This window comes from Misgurnus anguillicaudatus, chromosome 25, assembly GCF_027580225.2.
Source record: "Misgurnus anguillicaudatus chromosome 25, ASM2758022v2, whole genome shotgun sequence".
NCBI classification, from domain to species: domain Eukaryota; kingdom Metazoa; phylum Chordata; class Actinopteri; order Cypriniformes; family Cobitidae; genus Misgurnus; species Misgurnus anguillicaudatus.
The window spans coordinates 2615162-2633491 of NC_073361.2; the positions used below are offsets into that span (position 1 = coordinate 2615162).

The 18330-nt window shown below is 37.3% G+C and overlaps 2 protein-coding genes across 10 annotated transcripts in view; one reads left to right on the forward strand and one right to left on the reverse strand.

Moving 5' to 3' along the window:
• Positions 1–737: 737 nt before the first annotated feature.
• tmem14ca (transmembrane protein 14Ca) lies at positions 738–2142 on the forward strand. The gene is made up of 5 exons (XM_055181712.2): positions 738–851; positions 1045–1129; positions 1561–1662; positions 1794–1881; positions 1978–2142. The coding sequence occupies exons 2-5, from the start codon at positions 1051–1053 to the stop codon at positions 2033–2035; spliced, it is 327 nt and encodes a 108-aa protein (XP_055037687.1). The 5' UTR covers positions 738–851; positions 1045–1050; the 3' UTR covers positions 2036–2142.
• A 4-nt stretch (positions 2143–2146) lies between these two features.
• The window catches only part of mak (male germ cell-associated kinase), a 31022-nt gene continuing 14838 nt past the window's right edge, over positions 2147–18330 (reverse strand). For 5 of the 9 annotated variants that reach the window (XM_055181698.2, XM_055181697.2, XM_055181699.2 and 2 more), the window contains 10 exons: positions 17702–17873; positions 17330–17497; positions 16932–17192; positions 15420–15589; positions 15062–15204; positions 14768–14893; positions 9042–9110; positions 8775–8894; positions 4170–4265; positions 2147–2838 (listed from right to left, as the gene is read on the reverse strand). In XM_055181698.2, coding sequence (XP_055037673.1) covers positions 2678–2838; positions 4170–4265; positions 8775–8894; positions 9042–9110; positions 14768–14893; positions 15062–15204; positions 15420–15589; positions 16932–17192; positions 17330–17497; positions 17702–17873 — 1486 coding nt within the window. In that variant the 3' untranslated portion in view covers positions 2147–2677. The remainder of the gene's footprint in view (positions 2839–4169; positions 4266–8774; positions 8895–9041; positions 9111–14767; positions 14894–15061; positions 15205–15419; positions 15590–16931; positions 17193–17329; positions 17498–17701; positions 17874–18330) is intronic. The other 4 variants (XM_055181700.2, XM_055181705.2, XM_055181701.2 and 1 more) reach the window with 3 other exon arrangements.

Here is an 18330-nt window from a genome sequence, read left to right on the forward strand (position 1 = left end):
TGGAGTTTGAATAGAGCGTATGCATTGACGTCACTTTTCCACGTGACCACGCGAGAGCTTGCCCGGTTGAGTGGCAAATGGTTCAACAAAATGGCTGGTTTTCATAGCGGCTGCTGCGAAAATTCCAGTAAAACTGACTATTATCAGCTTAAATTGAATTTATGAACGAGGTGGACAACACTTCGTTACATTAGTTACATTTTCCAAGCATATGTGCTTTATTAGGGTGTTTGTATTGGGAAAAATATTACTTCACTACATTCTAAAGCATATAATCATACTGTGTATTCTTTAATATAGCATATTAAAATGTATTTAATACATAATTACTTAAAATTTTGTATTTTTACTTGAGTACAAGTACGTTGTACTTAAATATTAAATGTAAAACAACAACTTATATTTATGAAATGTAATAGAGTAAAAATTATGATAATATGCTTTGGAATGTAGTGTTTAAAAAAACTCTGCTTGATAGTGACCCTAGCAACTTATCAACCCACCTGTGGTCTGTGGACGTTGGAATGAACGATAAATTTACTCCTCCTTTCGGTGTTTCTTGGCAGTCTGTAAAACGATAGCTCCGAATTACTGTTAATCTGTTAGTACAGTCTATACAGCACAACAGCTTTTTCTCATTTAGACACGTTTTCCCCGTGTCTTCGCAGATTTCACACTGTACACAAATGCTGCCGCTCTGTCTTTTGCCACTCAGTGGGTGTAACCGCAGTCATTTTCGCTGAAGGTGACGTAACGTGCATACCCTATATCTATGGTTTGAATTATTGTGACGTCATAAACAACTTACGAGCACGCACAGCAGGAGCAAGGACATCGTCCACAGTCAGCGAGTATGAACATTTTCGCATTTTAGTTAATCGCGTTGTAGTTTATCACTGCGTGTAACTGTTTGTTGGTCTGGTTGGCTATACTCGTGTCCTTACAAATTTGGTGAAACATGTCGAAACCATTTATATTCTATACACTCTCCGTAAGCTATCAGTCAATGTTTGTTTGTGTTTCAATGTTTATGTATGTGAGTAGGTATTGATGATGGCTGTAGATTGGGCTGGATATGGATATGCCGCATTGGTGGCATCTGGAGGAGTTATGGGATATGTCAAAGCAGGTAAGTGCATGTAGCTTGAACCAGGACAGGCTAAAAGTATTCTGACTTTGATAGACCTCTGTTGATAGAAAATGTCTGAATTTTGCAGTTTTTTTGTTGCTGATTTGCAGTTCAACATCACGAGAGCTATCCGCTAAATCTGTTCTTTCAAATGTTCTAAATCAGGACCTTTACCCTATTTGTCTAAACCCTCGTTGTCCCAACAATTTAGAAATCACCTTAAAGGAACAAACAAAAAAATTGTGTTATAGCTTGATTTGCAATGCATGTACAATAATGTGTCATGTACACAAAAGTTTTTTTTTTGTGTGCGTTTAAACAGGGCAGATTTGATATTCTCCTTGCTTGCTGTTGCTATGTATCCAATATTTAGCAAATGAGGCCCATTTTATAACAAAATTGTAGTTACTTGATTTGTTTTATTCGTCCAGGCAGTGTTCCATCCCTGGTTGCAGGGTTGCTGTTTGGTGGTTTGGCTGGGTTTGGGGCCTACCAGACATCACAAGATAACCAAAATATTTGGGTGTCTTTAGGTTTGCAGTTTTCCACATATTGTCATGATACAATTATTGTTGAATTAAGCGGCAGTAATGTGTTTTATACTTACTAAAAGCAAAGACTAAGAAGGATTACACAGGTCTAACTGAACATCACTTTTTCTCAGCCACTTCCGGGACACTTGCTGCTGTAATGGGAAAGAGATTCTACAGTTCACGCAAAATCATGCCAGCTGGTCTTATTGCTGGATTGAGGTAACATTTGTGCATTTAGTTTTATTTACGTTCTGAAGGTTTAGTTCAACAAAGAATTTAATTGCTGTCATTCTTTACCCTCATGTCGCTTTGTAGTATCCTGATGGTGGCCAAGCTTGGAGCCGGGATGCTACAGAAACCACAGCAATCATGATACATAAAATCATGTTCTGCTTTTCATTAAATGTATATGCCTTTCTTACAGATATGGTATTTTGTATAAAATGTACAAAATAAAGTATTTCTTGTACGTATCAACAACCAATTACAAAATATTTTTTAATTTCAGCTAAGTTAAACCCATTTACAGTCACTAGTATCTACATATGTTCAAGTGACAGTTTACATGACAGTTCTTTGGATACAGAAAAAACTGGTAGAAGGCTGTTTAATAATACATGAAAATATAAAAAATAACCTTGCAGGAAGAATCAAAATGTACATTTGAAATTTAGAAAGAAAAATAATTATAAACTGCATACTTAAAAATGCCAAAAAAGTTTATATTACAAAAATATTTGGGTGCATATACTGTAGTCTACCTATTACATTGTAAAAGAGAAGAACATGGAATGCAGGCATTAGATGCATTGACGGAACAAGAATGAACCGTGAAGAGTGAATTTTTTTTGTCAACATTTCACAATCCATTTGAGCGGCCATGAGCCTGAAGTTTAGAGGTGGTGTGGACCTATCCTAGCTGCTTCTCTCCAGAACATCATGATATAAGCAGCCAATGTATTTATTCAGTATTCACGAGTGTTGAATGGGCCTCAGTCCTCATGGCGTGGAAGCTCTATCGGTGACTTCCATATTTTGCAGCCCAGTCGACCCGTCCATGCACTGACTGAACCGGTGCGGCACGAGAGACAAGATTGGCAGAGTTTTTGCCCAGAGCTGAGTAAATCGATCCTTTGAGTTGGGTTCTGTCAGCTCTCCTTTTCCATCCATCATAATCTGTGAAGACAAACAGTATCTCACACTCTGGCAAACTCACAGAAGCTGAAAGTTGCTTTTGATGAAATTACATAATAAAGATACTGGGTCCAAAATGAACACTTGCAAATGTGAATAAAAGAGCTTTTATAAAAAAAATGCAAATAAATAACCTTTTACAGTTGGCCTGAAATTGAAACATAATATATAATGAGTAAGGTAAGAATTCAGATCAAACTAAAAAAAGCATCGGACAACACCCTCATGTCTTCTAATTCAATTCGAGTTCATTTCTGTGGTGCTTTTTCAGAATGGTGCATTGTTGCAAAGCAACTTTACAGTAAATGCATACAAGTAAAGACAGTACAGACAAAGAAAAAATGAAGATATATAGTTCACATATACTCTGAAAATAATTGTCTGTAGGTTTATATTCGAGCCGTTATATTTATAATGCCATTTATATATTTATATTTAAGCATGTATGCGTATGATTTGTTTTAATAAAATGAATATTAGCAATACTAACTGTACAATTAGTGACTTTAATATAGTGGGAAATTTTGGGAAATCAGACAGTGGGCTTGTTCGGCTTCGTGCGGCGCCGCGGGGGCCGGCGGCCGGATGGCGTCAAAGTTCCGCGGGAGCAATTTTAAAGCAAACTCCTCTGTATGATTTCGTGAATCGCTCTTGCGGTACCTTGACGCCATCCGGCTGTCGATTCTTGCGGCGCCGCATGAAGTCGAACAAGCCTAGTAAGCTATCCTAGTGATAGCCTAGTGATAGTACTGTTTGTCATTAATGTGCCAAGTAAAAATAATTACATAGTCACAGGGACAAACATATTTTAATTAAAAATGTTGCATTATTTTTGATCAGTTTACCTGTCATTAGCAGGTGTTATGTTGGACCATGTAAAGAGATACTAGCCGTTTCTCAATGTCAAGGATATTTCCTTGGCAGGACTAGTCCTTACGAGTCACTTCCTTCAGAGGCTAGGCGAGGCTCCTCTTAAGCATTCGGAGAACATGTTAAATGGAACAGGCTAGCAAGTGCACGTCATTGCATCATTGAAAGGTGTGCTTTCGGTGCTGCGCGCATAGGATTGTGGGTGATTTCAGCGCGTGAAGAGCGCGAAGGATACACATATGCATCCTTTCCTGTATATGGGATATTTCTCGAACGAAGGACTCAGTCCTTGGCTGAAATTTCAAGGATCCTCGACATTGGAACAGTCCTTCGACGGATGTTGATGACGTAGCATCCTCGAAATTCTGGCTTCCGAGGATCCTTCCTTGACATTGAGAAACGGCTACTGGCTAAGATAGACTGCTACTAATCTGAAGTTTTACCTTCAGAGCTTTCAGTGAGCGAAACTGAAGAGGAAGGTTTGGACTTTGTAGATTTAGCTTTGCCAGCTTTAGAATCAGCAGTGGCAGAGAGATCAACTAAAAGCAAATATAAATTATTTGTTGACAGGCAGACATGGAAGGAAGGAAAAATGAATGAACAGAAAAGAGACATCATCTCAATTTACTAAGCTGAGAGCTTTAGCAACAGAAAGAAGTTTATGATGGTGTAAGAAAGTAAAGTAATAACAAAAGTGATTTGGCATACAGAATGCAAAAAAGATGCGTTTTTAATAGAAATGTTATTAATAATATTATAAAATTATTCTCAATCAGCTCCATAGGTCGTGAATCAGTATATTGTGTGTGTGGGTTCAGGTACTGGTAAGAACACTAACTACATATTGGGACACTGGTGACTTATTTTCCAGTGACGTGACTACAACTACTTGAATATCACTACTGATTTATCAACAACAGGCAGAAACGGTATCTTTCTAAACAAGAGAGCTAACTGAGACGCACCCAAAGTGATAAACCATCAGAAGAACTGGTCTCTGTTTAAAAAGTCTGCTTACTATATGTAAACATCAAGGCCTGCATTCATTTTTTAGTCTTCCAGCCACTTTTGCTTTCCAAAGCCATAAAGAATATTCACTAGTCGCAATTTTGTTCTTAGGAAATTACATTTTATATAATTAAAGCTGCTGTGAAGAACCTTTAAAGCACCTTTATTTTTAAGAGTGAGTGTCCTGCAAAACTATAAAAATATTTCATCCCTGCGGCACCCTATAACAATACACATAGCGTGTTAAACAATGCGAAAGAAAAAATATGGTATAGAAAAATCACAAACTAAAAGTCCATGATATTCCAGAAATTCCATCACCCGCGGGAACCCTGTGTATAATACTTATAAGTGACCATCGTAATATTAGACACCAAAACCAAAGTGCAGGCAAAAATGAATATCTAACTTTTATCTTTGTCTGTCATGGAGTATATCTGTATGCTTTCATACGTTTTTCAAAAGTACAAAAAGCAGACTGACTGCCATTGTCTTTCTTTCGGATGTGTAAACGATATCCACAGTGACTCACAAAAGTAAAGGAAAACAACAAAGCCCGAATACACCACATGAAATTCATTCTGCCCAAATAGCTAGTGAAAGTGACTGTGTTACACACGCCATAGCTAACACCCACCCGCATTTGGCAGGTATTGGCTGGCATTAGCTCTGGTAAAGATTGTTATTAATAAAAGCAAACTAACAAAATAAAAACTTGCCCAAAAAAAGTATCTGCCCAAAAATTGTGTGCACTGTGCTAAACTCTACTGGAATAAATTTGAGTAAGTCCCTAGCAAACTTCACATGATGGGTGCTATGTGTATGAAAGGCAGGCTTGCCATTTATGCGATGTGTTAAATTCAGTCACTTATGTTAAAGTCCCACTGTGGTGATAATCAAGTTTTGATAACTGCTGAATGTAGCATCTATTTATAAATATATGGTCTAAGGTGGTGGACAAAAGAGAAGGGAGGGCTTAATTCACATATCTATCTATGGTCTGAGCTGTGTGACTGAGTAGAGATGGGGATATTATTAATTGATCTGCATACTACATGAGGGAAGGGTGTAGAGCAGTAATTCTCAAAGTGTGGTCCGCCAAACCCCCCTAGTGGTCCGCCAAAAGATGACCTAAACTAGGCAAGTGTTTATACAATCGTCACTTATAGTAGATTTTTAATGCACTTGCGAAACTGTGATATCAGTTCTTGCCTTTCTGTTTTAATAAAGTAAAAATGGATCGGTTGGCTAAACCAAAGAGGAGTCAAAATAAAAGATCAAGCGTCAACTGAAAGCAGCTAAAATCCACAGATCTATTAGTTTTGTAATGTACTAGTTTTTGTTTCATGTGTAAAATCCCTGTAATTTCAGTGATTTTGGACATTAAGGGGAATTTTTTTTTTAGTATTTTATTGTTACCATAGTTACAACCATAGACTTCATATACCCACCACCTCAGATTTAAATGAATGGCTCTTTGGAATGACATTAAGTGGAACCTAGGCTGTTATAGTATGTTTAATTGCATTTTTTTTTCACATGTGCAGTTTGTTGTTCATATTAAGCTGCAACTCATTTCACATTTACTTTTTCAAATGAAATAAAATTCATATAATAATTTCTGAAAATAGCATTGCATTTGTTTAAAAAAAAAGTTTTTGACTTGAAACAGTTGCGTATTAAACTTAAACTTAGCTTATCCTTCATATTTTGATGTTTTTTGGGGGAGTGCGCGGTATTTTTCACACAATTTACTTATCTGTATTAGAGATGCACCGATCCGATATTTTGGATCGGTATCGGGGCCGATCCGGCCTTTTTTGCTAAATCGGATATCGGACTAACAGGACCGATCCAGTTCCGATACTGCGTGTTACCCATGGTTGTTACTGACAAGCGATTAAAACATCAAAGTATTATAAAGGCACCATAAACGTTTTTATGCATTATAATCAAAGTCATCTTACACTCAATAGCTTCATGTGAAGGAACAAACGCACATTTAAAGATATTTAAGTTCACAGAAACATTGTAACTTGCTTGCAAACTGAGTTAATACACTGGTGAAGCGGACGGAAGAAACGCGTCATTTAACACACACACACACACACACACACACACACACACACACACACACACACACACACACACACACACACACACACACACACACACACACAGCATATGACTGTAGGCTTTATTAAAGATCTGATTTTAAGCTGTTTGATGGATGCAATTCAGTATGTGCTGAGCACACGATGCATCTAATCTCTTTGTGTTTAAACAGCTATGAACTTAACTTTCCACTGCGGAACCAGGATTCCCATGAGAGGATGCTTCTAAAGCATCAATGCTGCACCCAGGAAGCACAGGATTGCGCACTCAATATGATTTAGGCGCATCAAATCTGCACCCGGAATGTGCATAAAAGGTCCGGTTAAAGGCGGAGTCCACGATGTTTGAAAAACGCTTTGGAAAAGGAGACGGGCCGACTACCACAACACACTTATAGCCAATCAGCAGTAAGGAGCGTGTCTACTAACCGACATCCTTGCCGGGTTGCGTATGTGTGGGGCGGGTCTATCAACAGAAGGTCCAGATTCTCGTGGGGTAGGGGCGTGTTTGTTTAGGTGATTTCAAATATCAACATTGGCTTTTAAACATCGTGGACTCCGCCTTTAAGTGCATAATTCCCAAAATTACCATCTGCACACTAAAGCTTTTTACTGTGACATTTTGCGCAATTAAGGAAAATATATTTAGCATACTTATTTGATCAAACGTGCCTATTTAATTTTCTCCTAAACACTGCCATGGTTAATAATTACTAATGTTCTTGTAACTAGTAAATCATTTAAAATTATTGGTTTTAACATTTAAAATTATATTAGATTTATCAGAAAGCTGTGTGTGTGTGTGTACCTGGTAATTATCACGTTGTGGGGACCAATTGTCCCCACAAAGATAGGAATGCCAGTGTTTTTGTGACCTTGTGGGGACATTTTGATGTCCCCATGAGAAAACAAGCTTATAAATTCAACAAAATTATGTTTCTTGAAAATGTGAAGTAGGAAAAGGGTTTCTGTGAGAGTTAGGGTTAGGGAATGGGGTAGGTTAGGGGAATACAATATACAGTTTGTATGGTATAAAATGCATTACGTCTATGGAATGTCCCCACAGAACATGGAAACCAGAATGTGTGTGTGTGTGTGAATTCGGGTATCGGAATCGGATTGGAGATGGAAAAAGTGGTATCGGTGCATCCCAAATCTGTATAGCGCTGTTTTCACTGTCCTCAAAACAGGCTGATGTCTTCCTTGTTATGTGAAGTCCCTCCTTCAGAAATACGTAACAAGTTCTGATTGTGTAGTTTGTTTAGTGTGCTGTGATTCGATAGCAGCTTGGCTTAGCAGAGCCGTTTGAGCCAAAGCTGGTGACTGACGTATTCATGTGGGCAGAGTTTAGTCAACGAACTGTTTTACTGGCGTCATTAATGCAGGAAATAGAGGGCTGTAGTACAAACCGGCCGTTCGTTGTAGGCTTTTAAAGAGGAATTCTATTGAAGAAAATATATCGCCTGGCAGTGAACTTTGAGCTTTATCATTTTACAGGTATTATTTATGCTATTATAGCAACATTACACACTAACTAGGTTTTAAAAAATGGTATCAGGAAGAATGTGACCTTTAACAAACAAAAAAAAACTTTTACACATGCTAATATGATGCTCAAAGATGACTTTTAAGTTATCGACTATTATCGATTATAGGGGGACTTTGAGATGTTGCCTTAAAACAGGGGTGCCCAAGCTCAGTCCTGGAGGGCCAGTGTCCTGCGGAGTTTAGCTCCAATCCTAATCAAACACACCTGAAGCAACTAATTAAGGTCTTACCAAGCATACTAGAAACTGAGGACCGAGTTTGGTCACCCCTGCCTTAGAAGGTATCTGCTCATACTGACAATAGACAGCAAGACACCTCACTAGTGTTTGGACAGATGTGTAAATTCCTACATTTTAAATGGCAAAACTGAATTCTTACGTGCATGCTGGTTTTCGAGTGGGGTGAGTTGAATTCTTTGTCCTACTGATCCCACTTCTTTCTTCTGGAAAGATGGGATATATCGTCCAGATAGATTGTATGTGGTAGTTACAAAGTTTCCTGTAAAAACAAAACTTTTTTTATTACAATATAAACATCTGGTAGAAAATGTATCATTTTATTTTGTTCTTAAAGTGTCTTGTTGAACCAAACATATGCTCATTTTGGGAATAGTGAGAACAATGCAGAGAACAATGTTGTGTGTACCTTTAATCTGTTCACTTTTCTCTAGTGTTGTTTCTTTAGCTTTATCTGTGGCTTTACCACTGCTTTCCACTGAAAATATGTTAACAAATGAGGGAACAAGTGCATGTAGGGAGAAATAATTGACACTATTATTCCAGAAGTAAAATGCGACCTGGAGTAACATCAAATGTCAAGCATTACAAGCAGGACTGGACAAATAATGGATCTCGATGCATAGCCTGCGGTACAATACATTAAAGATATATATAAAACAGCTGCCGATGCGCTTTACCCCATTACGATGCATTGTGGTCCGATTTCAATTAGGCTGAACACAATGTCATTCATTGCAGTATGATGCAATGAAAACATATGATTTTTTTACATTTTGATTGGATTGAAAGGGGTGGTGTAGTCCTATCTGTGATCTGATTCCGATCATAAAATTCTGACTGTAAAAGATGGACGATGCCCGTTCGCTCTCTTCCATTGGTGAAAAGTAAAGCCGCTAGTGTCCCGATATTGCGCTGACATCTTGGGTCTTGAGTCTGCGCAGTAGCGATTTTGGGACTAGTCCTATATTAGGACCAGTCACTGGGGGGCGATGGAGGCGTTTTGGCTTCACTTTTTAGGACTTGGAATCAAGCATGCCGCACGATCAGCATGTAAATGCGTGAATCGTAGTATTTTTTCAATCGGATGCAAAAATGCATTGTGCACATGCGCAGAAGAATTGTGCTCAAGTTCACAATCTTATATTGACTTCTTATTTACGTATCACACAATTCTCATCACAGAAACATGCAATAGCACGCATTATTAAGGTAATGGGGTCACACACTGTACATTCTGCATCGTTCATGTGTACTTTCATAACATTAGGCTTGTGCCTTTGAAAATTGTGTTTTCATTGCCTATCACGAACCAACAACTTTCTCCTACTCAGCTTTGTACATACAGTTGAAACTAGATATTTATATACACTTCAGAAAAAAGCCATTTCGTCACATTCAGTTTGAATTTTGCCGCTCACCACCCCACTCGCAGGTCTCCACCCCCCAAGGAGCTAGAGAGAGCACACAGCAGTCAGTCACTTCGCTGATACCCTGCTGTTATCATGTCTCACTGAAATAACAGCGCTATTTGGATATTATGGATTATACTCCCACATACTTTTAAAAACAAAGTTTTAACGCGTGGTTATTGGAACCCGGAGTAATACGACGCAAATAGTCATCAGATTGTAGGCGATAAGACCTTCATGCGAAATCTGATGTAAACAACAGACTATGTATCTATCTTTCACGGATTATACGCATTTGTGGACAAAAATGGTCATTGGATGTATTTTATTGGACTTTCATGGATCATTCACACATCTGAAACAGACTGGATTCGATTCGCAATCGTTATATCAACACAAAAGGTAAGAAGTCACATTATATTATGCATGTTGTCATCTTCTGTCACAAAATACTACATTTATGATGCTAAAGCATCTGTATCTCAAAACAGATCATACATTGATGCTAATCCCATAAATTATACCTTTTAAATGTATAGTGATGTTAAAATTGGTTGTAAACAGTAGGCTATATAGATATTTTTGCAGGCTAGATAGTTTACAGCATGGTTTCGAAAGTTAAAAATTTTTTACGGCTTTATTTTACAATTCTACGAGAACTAAGTAATAGTGCTTTGCCAAACTAACCGAGACCGGGCCTTGCCACCCCGGCTTTTCTGACGAGGCTAACCCCCGAGCCTCTTATAACTTTACGGTCCGGACCTCCCGCTAGCTTCTAGCAATTAGTACGTGGTCCACAAGCAGTATACATCCCCCGCCGGGTCTTAATTTCTGTAATTTGCGAAAATAATGCGTTTGAAAATGTTTTATAACGGGAATATGTTAGTATTGTCCAGGGAAAACGAGTGTATTGTTGAGACTGCTACATCACAATTTACATGTCATGAGTTTCTTCTCCTGTAGTGTACTTATTAGTGATACTTTTCTGCATGATTTGTCTGTTGGCAACATAAACCGTTTGGTCTGTACTGCTCACGATATCACTATGCACGCGCACATGACGTTAGTAGTGGGGCGTGATAAAAGGAGCAGCAGCTCATAAATATGTAATGACTAGCTCAAAACGGCACAATCTGAAATGCCCTGAAACAGAGGCTCCTAGAGATGGGTAACAATCTTTTCCTACAAGCTATTTCGAGCAAACATCTTTTGAAACATGCTTTATGGAACTCATACACCTATTTAACTTGTGGAAAAGCAGTCATAAGATGGGCACTTTAAATCATGTAAACTGAGTTTATTCTGCTTAGACACAACTGACACGGAACCGAGTGGATATTAAACCACAAAACTGTATAACACTTGCATTAGATGCGAACGGCCCCTACGCTAATAGGATTTTGTTTCTCTTTCCCCGTCTCGTCCTCGATCCTGAGGACATTGAGACTAACAGAGCCAGTTCCTGCACTGAAAAAAATGATTCATTGAATTTAATCAATTTTTTTAAGGTAAGTGGTTGCAATCAATTTATTTAAGCTACATTTAAACAAAAAAGATTAGTAAAGTAAAATGAAATATAAAACTTTTGTTTAAATGTAGCTTAAATAAATTGATTGCAACCACTTACCTTAAAAAAAAATTGATTAAATTCAATGAATCATTTTTTTCAGTGTGCTGCTGTGAAGGTCATCACACCACTGATCTACTGGCCTTCCTGCAATGTGATGCCCAGCCGATGCCTGACCAACAATCACCAACGATCTATACCAAGAAAGTGACAAGATGAAAACCACTATTTTCTGTTACAAACTTTCACATAGCATCTTTAGGTTATAAAAACATAAAAAATTCAAATCCATATCTTGATTTTCAAAGATTTATTATAAAAACGAATGATTTTTTCCAGAAAATGCAATAAATTCATGACATCATCAAGTTTTTTTTTTTTCAAAATTCTATAAATCTATTCAATCAATGTATAAATGTGCATTCATTTTGCCATTTTATATTCATTTAGTTGAATAGTTGTACACACTGATTGAAAAAAATAAACATTAATGGCATTAATCAAAACACTTACTTTGTCATATTAGGAACACTGGCATTGCTGCGCGGTGATACTTGACGTCGTCGCTTATTACATTTTTCACAGCGATCAGCTGTGATTCTCATTGACTTTGAGTAAAATTATGGAAAGTTTTTCATAATATCCCCTGGGGTAAATGTGTTAGCACGAGAGAAGCTATATGCTGTCGGGAACACAAGCGATCGTCTCCCGAGTGCCTGTCGCGTAAATTATTAGATGTTGATGGCTTACGTTTCTTTCCCGTCACAGAAAACCACAGGTTTATCAATGCTATTAAAGTATTATTTCATTTTTTGTTTGTTTGTTGATCACGAAGTACAAAGTAAATGAGGAAAATTTATAAAAATTGGATGTTATATATATATATATATACATACATATGAAGAGTTTGGTTCCAAAACGCAATAAATCCATTTTGACAAATTTTGGTAAAAACGTGTTTTCTATACCAAGAAAGTGACAAGATGAAAACAACTATTTTCTGTTACAAACTTTCACACAGCATCTTTAGGTTATAAAAACATAAAAAATTCAAATCCATAAGTTGATTTTCAAAGATTTATTATAAAAACGGATTATTTTTTCCACAAAATGCAATAAATCCATGACAAGTTTTTATTCAAAATGCTATAAATCTATTGAATCAATAGCCTATATAAATGTGCATTCATCTTTGCCATGTTATATTCATTTAGTTGACTAGTTGTACACACTAATTAAAAATATAAACATTAATGTTATTAATCAAAACACTTACTTTGTCATATTAAGAACACTGTCATTGCGGTTACTTGACGTCTTCGCTTAACGTCTTTCACAGAGATCAGCTGTAAAATGTTTTTGGTCCTGCTCGATTTTCGTTGACTTTGAGTAAAATAATGGAAAGTTTTTCATAAGATCCTCTGGGGTCAATGTGTTAGCATGAGAAGCTTGCTGTCGGGAGAACAAGCACCCGTCTCCCGAGTGCCTCTCAGGGAAAATATTAGATGCTGATGGCTTACGTTTCTTTCCCATCACAGAAAACCATCACAGGTTTAGCGATGCAATTAAAGTATTATTTTGTTTTGTTTGTTGATCACGTAGTACAAAGTAGATGAGGAAAACCAGGACTCCGTGGACTCAGCGCGTCCGCCATTGTTTGTTTACATTGCGTGAACGGTGGGCTGTATTATCAGAAATGGAGTTATTGCGTTCTGTAAAAAAGGGGAAGTGGCGTTTGTCGCATTTTGGGAAAAAAGGGAGAAAAGATGACAGAATAACACGGCGGATATTGGATTTTGCGTAAAATTAAGAATTTACTTTTAACTACTGACCTGATATAATGCTGATTTTGGCAGTAACTCATTTTTTTCAAAAATGGCGTTTATTGCGTTTTGGAACCAAACTCTTCATATATACATATATACATATATTAGTATTTCCTCTACAGAATCAGCTATGTCTGGCTCTCTCTCAAGGTTTTTTTTCCTAGGACTTTATCAACCCCTAGGGAGTCAGCTGACATTGGCTTAACTTAACACTCTTGTCTATACGTTGCATTATTACTACGCTCGCTAGTATGGTTTAAGCTGCTTCTTATGTTGTCCTTCGATTTTTCTGTGTGTTCTCATGTATTTATTAATGTAAAGCTGCTTTGAAACAATAAAACAATTGTGAAAAGTGCTATATAAATAAAAAAACGCGTCACAGACTTTATATGAGTTCACAAACAAAGATTCTTGGAAACCCAAGCAAAAAGCACATGCAGTAAAAGACAGAATATACTGTAATGCATGCACTGTAAAAGATTTTGCCACAAACTCAATTTTATGCTGATATCAGGAGACAGCATTTCACCTCCATGAGAAATCTCATCGCACAAGATCTCTCGAGGTTTCTTTTTTATTTCTATTTTTGATCTATAGAAGTTAAGGCATACCAGTTTATTGCATACTGTAGCAACTCAATAACAACCATAAATACAAGCTTAATTTAATCAAATAACTTTCAACCTAGTGATTTTCTAGTACCAAATTCACAATTTAGCATTACTTAAGGAGACGGTAAGACAGAGTGATGGGGGCTGGAATTGGAGCATGACTAGATCTTATATAAAAAAATTCCTGTTCAGTAGTGAATGGTCCTGTCTATACATTGCAATGGGCTAAATGCCACTGTTGAAATTAATTTCCTTCCAAAACAGCACAATTTATACATTATTTTAAACTTTTGACCCCCAAAGCATATATTCTGATTATAAGGAATGTTATAAATTATTAATGGTGGAAAATCGAATACATTTTCTAAAATGTGAATGTGTTTTGTAACCATAAGTCGGGTGGGTGGCGGGCAGATAATTTCATATTAACAGCAGATTTGAGTGATGATAGAACTGTTGTGTGCATCTCTAGACCATGCCCCAAACTCACACTGTAGGCTAAACTTGAAAGGGATGGGTGGGGTTGAGCAGGCTGCTCACTGTTTTTATAGTGCCTGAAATGCTCTTCTATAAATGGCTTACTAATAGTTGTATTTTGACAAATTATCTGAAACACTTCACTTTTAAGCACTTAAAATGGATTTGATATGAAATAAAAATCACAAAGAAAATAAGCAATGGGTACCAAAGGAGTTTCAGCATTGTTATGTTCTGCTCACCTGGAATAATTCTGGACATGGGTGCTCCTCCAATGGGTGCGAGGGGTTTGTGCATAACCGACGTGTCCCACAAGTCTTTATCCATCTCCTTGTTGCTCACTGATGATGTGTTTTTGCTTATTAAACCTGGGATTGATATAATTTTCATGAATGATCTCATAGCAATGTCATCATCATAGGAATGTATGTGATAAAAGATAACATTTCACACACAACTTGCTGTTTGTATACATGATGATATAGCTTACTCTTTTTCTAAAAACAACACAGCTGAAAAAGAAAGCTTGATCTTGCCTGGCAGGTATCTGGACTGCCGCAGATAATGTTCTTTGGCTAAGGAGGTGGTTAGTTGACAAGAGTCCGGCTGGTTCAGTTTGCTGGTGTTTGGTAGTTTAGTAACAGTGCTAAATGTGTAAATGGGTTTCTGGTCCCTGGGCCTAAAAAGGTTTCAGTAACAGAAGCGTACAATGTAAATTTTGCTTTTAAAATTGTGCAATAATGCAACACAACAGCTGTTTACAACCTAGCAAGCTGCCGGTTTGAATCCATTTATTTATTTCACTCATGCATATAGAGCAATATCTTTGTTGCTAGCTTTATTTTAGAATAGAGCTGAAGTTCTGAAAAAAGCTCTAAAATAAAGTGATCATACTGTGGAGGAGTTTTCTCATCAGGGGCTTTTTTGCTGGGTTTTTTTGAGATGGATACTGCCGTATCAGAGCAGTCAGACTCATCCCAGCTGTCAGAGGGTTTCATGTTGGTCTGTCCCCACCTTCTTCGTCCATTCTTTAACCCAATCAAGCTGTTCTCACCTCCGACCACCTTGTGTGAAGAACACAAAGTCTGCTGTAATCTGCTGTTATATTACATTACGCTGGGAATTGATTCAGAATATTTTTTGATTCCAAGGCACTGGGAATTGAGAGGCGATTCCATCAAAGCAAATTAATTCCTTTATAATAGCTTCTCTCTTAATGAGTTTCAAGTATTGTTTTATTAATATATTGGAATTCATCAAATCATGAAACTTGAATTCATCAAACTAGTATCACATATATTAATATCATTATACTAATATTATAGTTTATAATATTATATTATATTAATATTAGGGGGTTTAGTATTTACTGTATGTTTCTACAGTCTTTAGTGAAAAAAATATTGAAAAATAATTGATTGATTTTTAAAGAATCAACTCCTTTGATTCCAAAACTAGAAATAGAAATCTGAATTGATTCATGCATTTTTAGAATTAGTTTTAAAAAAGAGCGAATTGCATATTGAAAATATTTATTTATAATACTTTCACTTTAACAGTAAGTGCATTTAAAACTGTAACCCAGATGCCATGATGTAACAGTACTAATTCCACTGTAAATTTAAAGGACTGCTAACCTAGGTGTTTTCAGCAATATAAAAATAGTCTCTGGTATCATAGAATGTGTCTGTAAAATTTCAGCTCAAAATACACCACAGATCTACGATGCTGAACATGGCCATTTGAGGCTGCATTGAAAAATGCGCTGTTTTTGTGTGTGTTTCTTTAAATGCAAAGAAAGCTTCTGTTCCCCTTTCCCGTATGCAAAGTAGGGGGAAGAGTGCTTACACTTGTGCTTTGGACTACATCAAAACATGTGTCTCTGGCAGAAGGTTAAACTATGCACTCATAAGGTGGAGTCTGTGAGTGGTTATGGTTGGGACGTAATCAATGTGACATCACATTGATAGGGGATCCCCAACAGCCTGTTTTGTGTGACTGTTGCGGTTTAAAAGAGATTACACAAAGAAGAATAGATGGATGGTAAAATAAGTTATAAAAATCTTGGGAAAAAAGACAGCTTTCGTTGCTCTGAAGTGGTTGGGTCGTGTCTGCTCTCAACCCTAATACAACGCCCACTCGCGGGAAAGCTGCCGTTTCTCTTCAGAAAAAATTTCAAATTTGAATTTACAGGGACTTTAATAACCCTTCAATGAATTAGGCAAAAAAAACCCAAAAATCTTGATACTGGAAAATCTAATAATTTCCAACTATACAAAAAGTCACAAAATGAATATGTTGACAATAAGATGAAATTTATGGATTTTCTTTTAAAACAATGTAGCGCTATAGTGCAGCAATAAAAGGTAAAATGGCACAGAAAGCTCATTTTAGGTGGTTTTGTACCTTTTGTTTATATGGAGCGAGAGGGTCAGCTTGCCGCTCTGTCTGAGAAAGAGATTGAGGCAGAGGAATCTGCTGAAGTGGCTGATGGGAGCCTCTGCTCTGAGCTTTAGCCTGAGATGGGAGCACTGGTTCTGAAAAAGACTGCAGCTCTGATCTGTGTTCACTTGACCCTGCCGTCTTTATCTGAGTCTTCGGTGCATCAGGGGTCATGGGACGGGGGCCCAGAACCTGTCCGACTTGGAAGTATGGGTATCTGAGTGCCTGAAATGATATTTTACACCAATTATTTCTATATTAAATGCCTCCACATATACCTATTAAAGTTCTCCTCTCCTGTTTTGATGAATAAATGTTTCCAACATTTGTCAGTGAACACCAAGTACAATGACAATATTTACCTTTACAGCAGACGGTCTTTTCTTTGGATCCCACTGGAGAAGATCTCTCATGAGATCTAAAGCCTCATTGGTGGCGTTGGGTATTAGGGTTTTTAGAGGTGTAGGAACACACTGAGGAAAGCGGAAGTTCATTGTAGCAGCTAACTGATGACCCTCTGGCCAGTCTGACTGCAGATATTAATGACAGACAAGATTTACTATACTTTGCTCTCTTTCACCATCAAACTATAAATACTGTAATAAACTGATCACAGACAAAAGCACCACACCACGGATTTACAAGATCAAGTTTGTGAACTCCTCATACAGGAGTTAGCTGTGTGACAGCATAACATTTCATAAACAATACATTAGATTTACATGTTACAATACCTTTCTAACTGTACCAAGAACCTGGCAGATCTTAAAAATCTCATCCACCTCACTGTTGCCCGGAAACAGTGGTCGCAATGTGTAAAGTTCAGCCATAATGCAGCCCACTGCCCAGATGTCTATAGGCGAACTATACACAGGCGATCTCAGGAGCACCTCTGGAGCTCGATACCTAAACACATACAAACAAGGCAAAGCTTTCTATGTATGTATGTATATTTATAGTAGACAAAGTAAGTTCACCCTTGGCCTTAGAAAAGTATAAATGAATGATGGGCATTCTGCATAATTGTCTCTGACACTGGCTTGCTAAGATGTTTGACCACTTTTCCATGCAATATTTTTGCTACTTTTACTTTTTGCTAGTTTTTCTTGCATTACTGCCAGTGGTGTAGTGGTGTCTGGAGAAGTGGGTATACTCTTAATGTATACCCCCAGTAGAAGTAGGTATACCCCATGCCATCAAATAAAGAGGTGGGTATACTCCGTTTACCTGCGTATACCATGCACTACACCACTGATTACTGCCTAATATCAAATTTCCTCACAAAACTTCACTGGGATTTAAATTTAGTCTTGTGAATTGTATGTGTCATTTAATAGAGTAGGCCCTACATCAACCAGAAAAA